The sequence below is a fragment of the Sturnus vulgaris genome, chromosome 1, assembly GCF_052056855.1.
Source record: "Sturnus vulgaris isolate bStuVul1 chromosome 1, bStuVul1.hap1, whole genome shotgun sequence".
Taxonomy (NCBI): Eukaryota; Metazoa; Chordata; class Aves; order Passeriformes; family Sturnidae; genus Sturnus; species Sturnus vulgaris.
This window is the reverse complement of record NC_142243.1, coordinates 20,847,143-20,861,470: the sequence shown is the minus strand read 5'-3', so window position 1 is coordinate 20,861,470 and position 14,328 is coordinate 20,847,143. Positions and strand designations below refer to the sequence as shown.

General features: G+C 35.6%; 1 protein-coding gene across 1 annotated transcript in view; it reads right to left on the bottom strand.

Moving 5' to 3' along the window:
• MINDY3 (MINDY lysine 48 deubiquitinase 3) overlaps positions 1 to 14,328 on the bottom strand; it is a 50,864-nt gene that overhangs the window by 24,357 nt on the left and 12,179 nt on the right. The window contains exons 5-10 of the mRNA XM_014875633.2: positions 13,569 to 13,620; positions 11,560 to 11,674; positions 11,051 to 11,124; positions 10,519 to 10,598; positions 5,776 to 5,846; positions 3,454 to 3,534 (exon numbers count right to left, since the gene is read on the bottom strand). Coding sequence (XP_014731119.1) covers positions 3,454 to 3,534; positions 5,776 to 5,846; positions 10,519 to 10,598; positions 11,051 to 11,124; positions 11,560 to 11,674; positions 13,569 to 13,620 — 473 coding nt within the window. The remainder of the gene's footprint in view (positions 1 to 3,453; positions 3,535 to 5,775; positions 5,847 to 10,518; positions 10,599 to 11,050; positions 11,125 to 11,559; positions 11,675 to 13,568; positions 13,621 to 14,328) is intronic.

The window sequence follows — 14,328 nt, the reverse complement described above, 5'->3', positions numbered from 1 at the left end:
GAAACACAGGGTGTCACATGAGAGATTCCTTGTTTGCTTTTGTTGGACATTTGGAAGTTTTCAAATTCACTGAAAGGAAGGGTGAACAGGGAGAGGCAGAAATGATGGTTGCTGAGATTTAGTAGCCTATGAATAATCTACATACTCACTTTTTCAGGCAAAATCTACCTTGTTGCAAATGCACAGTCCATGACCACTAAGTAACAGCCACATTTATTTTTTCAGAAAATGTTAAATTTGGACTGCTGAGCATTAAGCAGCCTTCTGACTTTATACACACAACAGTTGTGAAGAAAAGAAAAATAGTATGATGGTATATGGTTCTTTGCTAGGGAACCCCGAACCAATGATTCACAAAGTTTTTCTGACTCTATTATGACACACATAACTATCAGAGTTTTGAAGAACTATTTAGGTAATACAGATGTTCACAGGTGCTTTCTGACTTCAACATTTACCCATCTGCAGAACAAGCTGTAGCATTTCTGCTCAAGACCGTCTACTTTAGAAATGAATTTATGAAAAATCTGAGGTTTCATTTCACATATTTCCAGATTCTATTTTCTTTCCAAAGGATCTAACTACAAATAATTATTTGGCTGATGACAGGTTGGTTAAGTCCCCGACAACAAAATTACTGATACTGTCCTCAATAAAATGTACTTCAATCAAAATTGATGCTTCAGTGAAGAAATTGTTATTTCTCTCTACCTCCAAATCTCTGTACTGAAACGAGGCTAATAACTCACTGGGTATGTACAGAAGTGCTATGACAGTCAAGATGTGGAGATGAAGATCATGCAGATAGAAGAAAACTTCCTCTTTGAGTGACACGAGAAACTGCTGACCCACTGTAGACTTGTCTTAAAACTAGGAATTGACTCAGCTGTCTCTGTTTACGGTTATTTCATGCAACAGCAGTTGCAAGAGAGCTTAAGCCCAATTACACACTTTAGTTAATTAATTTTCACTTTAAGCTATAAGTGTGACTGACCTTCACCCAAAGATACCGTGCTGCATTTTGCTCATTAAAATCCATTGAAAATATACAGAGTTTTACAACGGCAGCTATGAACAGATTTATTTATTTAACAAAATAAAACATTTCTGAGAGTCACAGCTAAAAGAATGATCCATATTCAGAGTAATAAAAATGAATTCTGGCAGATAGCAATAGAAGTCTACAATATTTAAATCAAAATGTTCTGAGATAGGAGAGTTTGGTGGTTTATTGTTCATTCCACTGATAGGAGAAAAATGTTTATCATTCATCTAATGTAAAAAATCTGAGACAAACATCTGAGTACTAAAGTATAGCAGTCAGCTTTCTTTAAGTAGAGCAGTACGTAGAATTCAAGTAAAACCTTTTCCTTGTTAAGCCTCCATGCTCAAGGAAGATTCTGTTCTGTTCCATAATTTTCCCATGCTAGTTGTCTATAGCAACAGTAGCCTAGGAAGATTGCTGTTTCTAGATTTCTAGACCAAATTACTCAGCTAATGACAGAACTGACTACTGTTCTGCTTAGAATCACCTAACATTATTCTACTTAAAAATAAGGCTTTATACTCCTGCAAAATATATGCAGCTTTTAAGAATTAACACTTGGGGTTTTTTTAAATTTAATCTGCACTGGTTTTGGCTCCACAGTTCATTTTTCTCTTTCCATTCTGAACATTTCTTTATCATGTAATCAAAGTCACCATCAAACTAGAAGCTACATTCTCAGTATCAAACACCATCTACACAAATACACACACAACTTTAACAAGTCGCTGACTAATCATTGGCAAGGAATACAAGTTTCTTCCTGTAGTTTTTGACATGTAGCTTCAATTGATACAATAATGGTTTGCCAACACAATTTGCATTTCCACTGTAGCTGACATCTCTGCTCCACCTGAAATGCTCAACAACTGCTACTTTAGAAAGGGTGAGGTTAGACACGCAAATTCAAAAACTAAGAGCTTTAACACACCTTTAGCTCCTGATTTGCTTAATAATAACAACAAAAAAAATCTAGGAAATTTTTTGCCAAGACCATGTCAAGTCTTTATTCTGCTTTTTAATAATCACAAGCCTAAGTTTTACACAGCCTAAGTGGAGTTCAGTGAAGAAAGAAGAACCAATTGGAGACACCAGATATTGATACCCAGTTACTCTAAACCCAGAAAATAGCCTTTGGCATCCTAAAAGAGCATTAGAAGTGATTTCTAACTGGAAATGGTCTCTATGGACACTAAACATTAGCTGTGATAACATTGTGATAGGAATGCTGGACTGGCATAACAGAGCAATTATACGTATTGGCATCACACTCCTGTCTATACAATAAGGTACTGACTTTGATGGTGTCATTCAGAAAAACTTGGGATAAAATTTCAAAACTGAAATAAAAAGGCTTTACTAGGAAAGACTGGGGAGAGAGTAAAGCAGAAAACAGATATCCAAAGGTGAATAAGGATTTTTCTATTTCATGCAGTGAGGAAGAAAGAATATTTATCTGACATTAGGGATTAAAACTATCCAAAAAATTCAATTTGTAAAACCGGCTAATTAATTCCAAGGATTTTAAAAAATTAAAGATTCAAAATACTACTACACATAAACTTTCAATATATTGTGGAGGTTTGTTTTTTAGTAAGAAAAATCTATGCATTTGTGTTGTCTTTCTAAAGATTAGGTAGAAGTTTTAAGGAAATTCAAACAGTTTGAGAACTGACAGCTTTATCTTTGTCATATGTTCCAGTACTTATTTTCAAGATTTATAATGAAAATTTTAATTAACTTTTAAAGATATAAGGTACAGGGAAGTTAACTTCTAATAAGTACTAATAAAGATACTAGTAGGTACCATTCAAAGTTTCAATCAAATTTTTAATCAGAAACAAGTGTTCTATAAAAATCAAACTAGAGGAAAACAACTTACAGTCTTCAACTAAAGAAACAGAAATTGTCTCCTTGGAAAATTTGGTCTAAGATTTTAAACTGAGAGTCCTCCCCAAAGCATTTTATGTTTCACAGGCTATGGTAGATATCTGACAGAATATATATAAATAATTATTTTAATGGTCCTGATATCTATTTTTAATCTAGAATAACCAACCATGGATTAAAAATTGTGAAAGTACTCTCAAGGAGATGAAACAACTACATAAATCTCTCTTGCATTATAGAAATTTAAGACAGTACTAATCCCAAGCACGGCATTCCAAAGCATAAACTACCTCCAGCCCAATAAATTAAGCTAAAACCAAAAAAACTTCACACTGCAAATTATGAGATATTGCTGAAGTGTGGGAACAACTTTGCCTTCAAGGAAAGGCTTAATTAAAAGTTTAAGTGACTATGTTTTTACATCAAAGCCACATAAAACTCACATTGTAGCAAGATCTGCACTTTGAATTTTTGTGGTGTTTATCTCCCTGAGGTTACCAAAACCACATCTAACATACCTTGGCAAAGAAGACTGTGAGGTGCGTTTCACTGCCAAGTACCCAAATAGGAAATTTTGGAGATTTCAAATAGGAGCCAACCTAAAAAGGTACAACAAAATCAGAAATACAAAGCAAACCCAGAAAGGTCATCTAGTTAGTGATCAAGTTAATGAAAATTTAATTAGTTTTCAGAACAGTTGGGACTCCACTGATATAAAACATTCAATAAAATGATGCAAGCATTCAGCTTGCAGACAAGTACTACGCTTAACAACACTATAATCAGATGCTAATGAAAGATAAAAGTTCACTTGATTTATTACCTGGTTTTGGATTAATTAATTCAGAATTGACATTTATTTAATAAACGAAGGGAGAGCCAGTTGCAATCAATTGACCAATATTCTGCCAACTACATTATTCTCTTTAACTCTGAGCTAAGGTAAAGAAATTTAATACAGACTCAAAAGCAAGCAAAGAACAACCAAAAAGGTTCGGGAATTAAAAGAGTATTAATGCTATTTCAAAAGTACTCTTTGTGGAACAGCCAGGACCTGTGACCCCAATAGGGGATGCTGGGGAAGTTCAGGGAGGGATGGGACCCCACAGTGGAACAGGGGAAGTACAGACTCCCCTTCAGCCCATGGTGGAACAGCCCGTTCCCTTGCAGCCCATGGACTGCACTAATGGTGCACTATAGCAGGAGCCCCTTCTGCAGCCAGGCCGGGAACAAGCAAAGGATCTGACTGCAGCAGGAAACCAGACAACCTGGCCCAAAAGGACAAAGGGTGGAGGTTGCAATGGAGGTCTTTAATTTGTTGTAAGCCATGATTTGAGTTGCTGTTACAGGAATGACTGCAACAGGAACCAGCTGAACCAATGGAGGAGAAGCCTTACAAGCAGAAGATGAAGTGCAGCATGACCAGCCTGAACTGGCTTTGGTGCCCAATGACTCCACACAGCACCACTCCTCCTATCCTGAGTGAACACCAGAACAGATGGAGCCCAAAGCCAAGGACTAAATGAACTCAAAGGACATCTTGTCAATATTTTACAGACATTCAGCAGGGATGGTCAGACATATATGGCAGAATGTCAGAATGACATACATATTTTATACCAAAGGGTGGGAAGCAGGGTGGTGGTTAATGAGGCTGTATTGAGTAATGTAAGACCTGAGCATGACATAAATGGTATGGAACAAGGGGTGGAATGTGCTGCTTTGGAATAGAATAGAGTTCATTTTCTTCACAGTGGCTGGTACAGGGCTGTGTTCTGGATTGTGCTGAACATGGGTTTAATAATACAGAGATGTTTTTGCTGCTGCTAAGCAGAGCTTACACACAGCCAAGGCCTCTTCTGCTTTTTTACAGCCACACTGGCAAGGGAGATGGGGTGCAAGAGAGGCTGGGAGGAGACACAGCCAGGACAGGTGACCCAAAGGATATAAAATGGGAGGGAAGAAGGAGGAATGGGGAGACATTTGGAGTGATGGTGTTTGTCTTCCCAAGTTACTGTTACACTTGATGGGGCCGTGCTCTCCTGGACATGGCTGAATGCCTGCCTGCCCATCAGAAGCTGTAATTGATTTCTTATTTTGCTTTGTTTGTGTGTGTGGCTTTTGTTTTCCCTATTAAACTGCCTTTATCTCGACCTATGAGTTTTTCAGCTTGAATCCTTCCAACTCTCCCACTGATCCTGCTGATAGGGGAGTGAGTGAGCACATATGTGGGACTTGGTTGCTGGCTGGGGTTAAACCACTAGAGTAAAGCACAGAATTTCTCAAATAAAAACCAGAAATCAAGAAATTCTGTCACAACAGGAAGAAGCAATATGGACTAAGGTGCACATCAGCAACTTTCAAATCAGAGATAAATACATAAAATATCTTTTAAATATTGAATATATTATATTTAGAATACAGTTGTTTAATAGTAGTTTTAGCATTTTTACTTACAGATATTTATTTAAATGGAAGACAGTGATGGCATAAAAAGAGATCAAAACTGCAACACAACAGCAAGCTATTTTGGGACTTAACAGTTTTAAAACCATCTAGGAAGCTTTCACTAGAGTTACTTTAGTAAAAACATAAGCTTCTAACTAGCAATAGTAAATTGGTGCAATAAATTCTAATTTAAATAATTAAACACTCAGATACATTTAACAATTTTATCATATATTTGTCTTAATATATTAGTATCAGATTGAATTTGGACATTATTTGAAAGTTCTTTAAGATCTCCAACAATACACAGTAAAGCTTTTAGTAATACTGTTAAAAAAGCCCACAACACCTTCCTGAAAGAAAACATTTGAACGATGTAGAAAACAGCTTACCTTACAATATCTCAGAGATTCCATCAATGTCAAAAAGCCTACTGTTGCCTGTTTGTGTATGCCAAGAAGTTCTGTTAAACGAAAACACAAAATTTATTCAAGAAAAATCTGCAAATAGTATTTTAAACCATTTTTTCTTACTTTCAAAATTGGTCAAGTAGTAACAATTTTAAGTTATGCAGTTTTAGTAATAACAGCAAATCATCAAAATGCAGTCAAAAATGGTCATTTCTCTCTCTATAAAACAAGATCTCTATAAATAAGATCTTTCTATAAAATAAGATCTAGAGTCACGGTTTTAAGAGCTTCCTGTTGATAACCTCTCTTCAAAACCTGTTGGACTTTGTAAAAAAGGAAGTACTTGCAACTTATTTCACAATTATTCTTAGAAAAATCTAAGAAAAACAGCTATCTTGAAGAAGAGAAAGTCCCATATATATGCCTAAATGAATGTTTCTTCCTCTCCCTCTTTTTTTTCTTAACAGTTCCTTGGCCACATTTATCTTAACCATTTCACATTCTGAATAATAAAACACAATTTTGGAAATAATAGTTTTGTTAGCAGAAAAATTAATTTGATTTTCAATACTAACTTCCATTTGAAGTTCTCAAAGACACGCAGCTGCTAGGAATAGCTGAAATATTTATGTACTACTGATTGGAAGAGTACTTACAGAGCTTTACTTGAGGTCCTCTAATATAGAGAAAATACTTCAAAATTCCTAATTATACAGTTTTAGAATGAGCTCTGGGCTTTCATATACATCATCTAAGGAGTTCCAAGTACTGTCTGCTTAGAACAGCTCTGCTGGATCCCCAAACATTGTCTAACAAGAGCAGCACATACTGGAGACATACACTATGACCATTTTGAGAATATCTAGATTTCCCTTTTTTCTGTTGAACACTGATTTTTATATTTAAAAGTTCTCTCCAAAACACTAAGCCTCAGCTTTAATTCTGAACACCCATAATTTGTGTACAACAGCATAAAACTGACATCTTTATCCATGGTCTAAAGCCTCAGGACCATAGCAAGTGAAAGAAACCGTTCTGAATTTAAAAGATTCCTGGATTTGCAGAAGTGAACTCTGCAGGCGTGCCATATTCCCTTCACCAACTTCAAGTTTACCTCACTGCATTTTGCAACAGTTACTGCAGAACAGTTATTACAGCCATGGTTTAATTTTTCCCTCTACTGTTAAACAAAAGTCCCCATACAGCCAATTCTGAAAGTCAAAACCCAAAAACCTTACAAACATGAGCTTGTTAACTAACTTTGTGTCTGGAAGTACAACTCCTTCCTTAGAGTGTGAGCCATACATATTAAAAGGCTCTTAGCAGTGAATTGAGAATTCTTTGATCTGAATGCTGTGCTTTCACAGATTACCTTCAAACTTGATTAGAATTAAAATATTCAGGGGTGCATGGATTATTCTTTGCAAAACCCCATTATCTCACTGGCTTATAGATGAGTGGCTATAAATTGCCATATGCTGAGACAATTCATCCTTTCTTTGAGCTGGGGGAAAGAGAGCTATAGCCCAATTTAAAAAAGAGCTAGTGAATAATCCTGCCAACTCGGGAACAGCTAACATACAGAAAAAGCACATTTATATGTGCAGTGAAGGAAACAAGTGGCAGAAGTAAGCAACAGTACATTAGACAAGTAATTTTACGCATCACATATATTTCTTAAAAACCAATAACAAAAATCAGTGTAAAGCTAAACAAGGGCTTCAGATGTAGGAGCCAATACCTGGGTGCAGAACAACAAAGTCACATAAAAAAAATATTTACTATTCAGAAAATTATTCAAAATAATTCTATGATTGAGTACTTTGTTCCCCTGACAGATAACGAGATAAGAACTCTAGAGAGTGCTGGGATTCCTGCTCCAACATTAGCCACACTGTAAATATTCTAAATAGTTAGTAGTCAAGCTACACAGACTGTATCTGGAAGCTCCTAGGTTAACTTCAGGTTGTAGTCACTGATCTACCCATGCCTCCTTCAGAATCAGCCGACAGGAGAGACACAAAAGCAAAAATGACTCTCAGATGATTTGCAAAGACACAAAAGGAGACTAGCTGCACTAAATCAAAGTTTATTCTGTGAACATCCTCACTCCACAAAGAGAGAAGATGACTAAAGACATCTGATAACACCAAAGATCAACTAAGAAAATGAATATTTATGCCTCTTGTAACATAGTTAATTTCTCTTGCTTAGAAAAGCACTTTTGCAAAGGACTCAGATTTCTGAACACGTTCCCGTTACCACCTGCATCAGCACAGCGCCACCGAGCGGCCACACCAACCCACAAATCCCTGGCACTGCCCGGGAAAAGCAGCTCCAGCACTGGCTGCACCCACAGAACTGCTCAGGGCATAGAGGAACGACAGTCCTAAAAAAGTTGTAAAAAAACCCAACTGCCTCCCCATTTCTTCCCACTGTGGATAGCTGTGGCAAGAGAAGAGATCAGACTAAGAAGAAAGGTTTAAAGGAGAACATGTAGACAGTCAAAGAAGAGCTATCATTTCACTGGCATTTTTACCACCAGTGGCCAAGAACAATTCCAGTTAGTAACTCCACTCCATTTGGAAAATACGCAACTGTGAGAGTCAGTGCTCTGAGTACAATCTGAAAACACATAGTAATTCCTCAGGTTTGAAATTCAGTCTGTTCTTTCACCACTGCTAAAATTACTGGCAGTACCTTTAAAATGGCTTATAAATATTTTTAATTAATTATTAACTAAAAACTGCTTATCTAAATAGTTGAAAAAGAGGTAAAGTGACTTTGGATAACTTCTGAATAAAACAGTATTCAGTCCTTGTTATTTTGACACCTGCAACCCTTCCAGATGAAAAGCTCATAAGCATTGACATGAAAGAAGCTGAAGGTTTTTACACAGAAAGAGAAACAAAATCCAAGAGAAATGCTCAAAGAAGAAAAGATGACAAAAAGGATTTCTTTTTATAGGAAATGTGACAACGTATCCAAAATTCAGTCTTGCCTAAGAAGTTGTGAACAGTACTGGCTGCTTTTATCTTTCTTTTTGAGAGACTACAACAAATCACTTGGTAACAGATATGATTATACACTTAAGACAGTGAATAAGCAGGTTCTGACTGTAATCATCCAAGGGCTTCAAGAAAATGAAGGGCTCCCAACAGTAAAGTCCAATTACTTGACTGGTTAGAAAAATTAACAGGACACATAATACCAGATCCTCGAGAAAGTTATTTTCTTTTCCTCTACTCTCCTCAAAAAGAGACAGACTCTATGGGTGTTCTGGTTCTAGGTTTAGGGCAGAACTGACTGAGAACCTAAATGTTGACTACTACTATTAGTGTGTCCAAAGGAAGTCCAGCATTTTCAGAAGAGAAAAAAATTCCAACTTGGATAACTAAGAAATAAAGGCTACCAGAAAGATAATCTGAAAGGCAAATGAGGGAATGAACTGTTTTCAAAACCAATAAATTAAATTGCCAAACAGCAACTTAGCCTAATGTAAAGGAAAGCTCCTAAAACAATTCAGATTGATTGATCACTCATAATCTAAAAATTCAGATTGAAAAATCATAATCAAAAAGGGAAAATTAAAAATACTGAAGAGAACATAAAGATAAAACCCTGAAGGCTAATTGAAACAAATTTCAAATAGAAATAAGGGGGATAAATGACAACAATGTCAAACAGAGGAAAGTTAAACAGAATATCCAAATGACATTCTGAAAGCAAGTAAGTCTGAAAGCACAGGCTGCATGAAATCATAACAAGTGCAAGTCTAAGATGTCTTAAAGGAGATTAATTACTTGTTCATCATCAAACCAGAGCATTTTGATTCAGCTCTTGCATGGATCTGTCCCTGAACCTCATTTCAAGTGTTTTTAGTGCTGACTTAGATGATGGAAAATCATTTTAAGAAACATGCTGATGAACCTGAGATGCAGTTTGTAGTAGTGGAAGAAAAGATGTGACATTTCCACAATTCAAACTGTTCCTGTTTTCATATAATCTCTTTTTGAAATAGAAGTTCAAAAAACACAGAAGCCCTCTAATCATGAGCCTCCACTGAGTCACTCCACTATGTCAATGCCTTTCCTGCACTGGCAGCCCAAAACTGGACACACCACTCCTGAGGTTGTCCCACAAGCCCACCAGTGCCACACAGAGGGAAAGAACCACCATTTCCCTTCAGCAGCTGGCCACCCTCCTCCTAGCACAGCCCACAATGCAGCTACCCTTCTTTGCCAGAAGGACACACCAGTGACTGAGTGCAGCTCACTGCCCACAGGTGCCTTGGCTCCTTTTCTACAAAGCTGCTTCCCAGGCAGCCAGTGCTGCCCTGTGCTGTTCCACGGGTTTATTCCATCCTGTGTGTTGGACTTGGGTGTATCTCAGGACATTACTGTCAGTCCATTTCTCCAGTTTGATGTGGCTGTTTTGAATAGAGGCCCTGTCTTCAGGCTTCCCAAACTGCAGAGACTGCACTCCCTTCCATTATCCAGGTCATCAGGTAACTTCAACTTGTTCAACTTGTAGCTGATCATCTTGTACTCACGATACTAACATCAGCAATTTTGTGCAAGTATGTTTTATTTCCATTTGAGGTCCAGTTAAATCAAAAGTCAGTAAACAAGGAGACTATCAAAACAGAAACAGAATATATTCCAAATCTATAGCATCTCAGAATATGTAAAAAATATGAACAAGCATAAACTAGAATCAACTTACTCATTCCTGAACATTCTCTGTCTCCATCCCACACGTTAGAAACAGCATGCCCCGTCAACAGCAGATTAATCAAACTTTGGCTACACAACAGAAAGAAATTATGTAAGACATAAGAAATTAAAAGAGATATGCAATTTATTTCAAAAAATGTGGTTTTCTGTAACAAATTAAAAAATTATTGGATTACCCAAGCAGACATTTTGTAACCATCTTCCATTACCTAGTGTGTATTTTAATTCAGGAACACTAATTATCATCTCCACTCTTTCAAACACAAATTTGATGTAGAATGTAGCCCTGAATTAGAAAATTATCCATCTGAAAATTCAACGAGAACAGAACCATCTAATGTACTAAAAAGAGTTAGCAGTGAAAAAGACACACTTTTCAGTGTGGCTTTTTAGTTATTTTAAAGTTATAACCGAGTCTGTCTTTTAATGTCAGTAATTTCCTAAAAGAATTATCAGTTACATAAGACATAAAATATTAGCCCACAAATTTTAAGTCGTAGTAGACCTATTTTGCAGCTTACCTTCCATGACCATAAACAGGATCTATCAATGGCTCAGTTGCATCTTCAATTTCATTTTTTATGTTTTCAATACCCTGCAGAAAAATGACAAACATTTTTTCTACCTTAAGGAATGAGCTGCAACATTTATACAACAACAGAATGCAACAGTAAAACATTGGGAGGCTGATGTTTCTACATGAACTGATAACTTAACAGGCTGTTTTCAAAGGAAGATGTTTTCAAATATCTTGTAAGGAAGGATGTTTTCAAAATGGGTAAAACTCCCAGGTCAAAAGAGAAAAATACAAACCAAAACACCAAAAAAAACAAAGGACTGAGCCTTTCAAATTTTTAGGCTGGAACTGTACTGCAACGTAGATGAAGACACCATTTCATCCATTTATCTGGACTTAACTTAGTTCATCAGTTTATTGTTCACCTTTTACAGAAAAAGGGTTATATGATCAAACTTTCTCTTAACAAAGAAATAAAACCCACCCACAAAATACATCAAGCAACCCACAAACCTTTGTCAGTATTACAGAATACAGAAAGAGCAATACTCCAAATCTGTTTGTCCATGCTGAATATTGATCCCAAACTGCATCCTTCAGTTCAGGGAAGCTTTTGAATGCTCGTTTGCTAAAGACAAAAAACAGTAACAAAAAACAACAGAAAAGAAGTATGTATTTAAATGAAGCATTAGAATAGTGTCACAAAGCACAACCAAGAATTACTAACACCTAACAGGAAAATGTCAAAGTAGAACAGATCTGGTGTTATATACAGAATGACACAGCAGCTCTTCTGGAGTTACTGTAACTACCATCTGAAGATGATAAATAATTCTGGAGCAAAATGCAAAAATGAATAATTTTTATATGCAAACACTAACCATAAAGTTAGATACACATGTGAAAGAGCTGAGTGGCTTGCACCACTACTGTAATTCTATAAAACACTGTTACTAAAATTACATATAGACTGTATGCCACCAAAATAACATTTGCATTATACAGTGTTCTGAAAAACATTCAGCCCATAAACAATAGAGAAATTAACCCTCTACTTAACCAGGTAAGACTATCTTCCAGGCTTTTGAAGAAATTATTATCTTTTTCCGTGTATCACCATAAGAATTTGACTTTGTTAGACACTAGCTCTGGAAAAAGCAAATTGTTCAAAACATTGAACAATGGTACATTAACATTTGGGATACTATCTTATTGCATAATATGGTGACTGCCTGGATGACAAGGTAACACCATGAGATCACATGTTTAAAAAGGAAAAAATACTGAAATAAAAACAGAGGAAAGCAAGAAATTCACCAATATCCCAGTGAAGCAATACACGTTCAATTTCCTGGGTAAAGCTAAATAGTACATTTCAGAACACAAACATTACCTTGAGTAATTCAAACTAGATCATAGTCTTTGCTTATCTTACACAAACAGGTATATTATTTTCTTTCTGATTTCTTTCTTTTTAGTAAGCTTTGTTTAAAAAAGAAACAAACATCTACAAAAATATATCCATAGATAGGATGTTTATAAATGAAGTATTAGCCAGAGTAAACCCTTCTTGATCAGTGGAGTAGACATGGCATACAAGGTATGCAAGGCAAAGCCAGTACTGAAATCTATCAGATGTCTAAAGGCAAATGCCAGAGCATTCATTCCCAGTGAGAATGACTCGAAAAAATTAATTTACCAATAAAAACTTGGTACCACAAGTCCAAAGATTGAAGGGGTGAGCAGGAGGGAAGGAGGAAGGGCAGGAAATTGTTGTTTTGATTAGCTAAGGTTATAAAAATTTTATATTCGTCTTTCTTATTTCCTTAGATGACAATAGGTTTAAAAAATAAACTATAATTACTACTGATAAATTGAGCTATTATTGGTTATTTCAGTTCTAATTAGCAACATTGTCCATCTCAGGTGTTTTTTGAATTCTGCCACTCTTTATTTACTCTTTGGGGATTGATTTGTATAATATTTACCCAACTGTTCACTGTGAAAATAAAAGGCTGTTACCTTTAAATATAAACTCACTAGAACTGTGAGCTCTGGGTTTAGACCCCCAAAAAAGAACAGTGTTTGAAGTATAAAACAAAAATCAGTCTTATATATGAAACATTTTAATAAATGTTTTTATGATATCTCAAATCAGGAAAAAGTACTGATGACATTATATCAATGTTGAGGATTAACATCTTTAACTTAAATAGGAATCTTGATTAGATTCACAGAACTCCGTGTCCATAAACTTGAAATGCATAAACTATCTGGCCAATTTATCACATTACATTGCTCCAGTTTTATTTTAAAGCCTAATACTTATGTTCAAAATAATATTCCATTTTAAATAGCTAAAATGCAAAGACAAAACACAAACCCCCCAAACCAAAACTTGAAATCCAAGTTTAACCTGAAAAGTAACACACACAAAGTTCCTCAGCATACCCCTTTCAGGCCTGTGAATATTAGTGTAACTTCAAAATATTGTATTTTAAATGTTCCAACATATTACTTACTGAATTAATGCATGAAATCGCTCAAAGCCAAGCTCTTCCACAGCCAAGGCAGCTATACACAAGAGACACTTTTCAGCACTACACATGGCAAAAAAATGACACAAGATACACACAGCAAGCTAGAATATTTTCAAGCTCTAATTATATTTTTAATCCTCTCCTGACATTTAAATTTAACTGATTAGTATAAACTAATTTACTGCAACATTAAGATTCCACCATACAAATTAGTGAGAACATTTCTATTTGGACTAATCAATTTATTAAAAGCACAAAGCCACTGGAGTGTGTAGTCTTGGAAATATGTCATATACTGAGCTGTTGATTTTGTACAAAATGTGGCTGTCACAAAGTCATCAAGCATATGCATACTATAGATATAATTTTGCAGGTCAACAAGAAGTCCTATTTCCTAGAAAAGCAAGCATGATTATTTGGATCATTTTATCAGTGTACGTAAGCTGTATTTTTTCTTTGAATATACATTTCTGTTACTGAAATTCAGTTCATTTTTTTTCCTTTCAATGGTTATTTATTGCAAGCAAAAAATAATTATTCTACACAGCGTAACACATTCTGCTTTAAAATAAGTTCTCATTGTTTTCTTTCAATAATGCATCTAGGACATAAAAAAATACAGCCATTAGTGTCTTCCCAAGTTCAACACAGGCTTTATACCTTTCTTTTTTCTTTTCTTTATATTTCTGCTAGTAGAGCAATACACAAAACAGATAGTTCTGCATTCTGATAGACACCACTT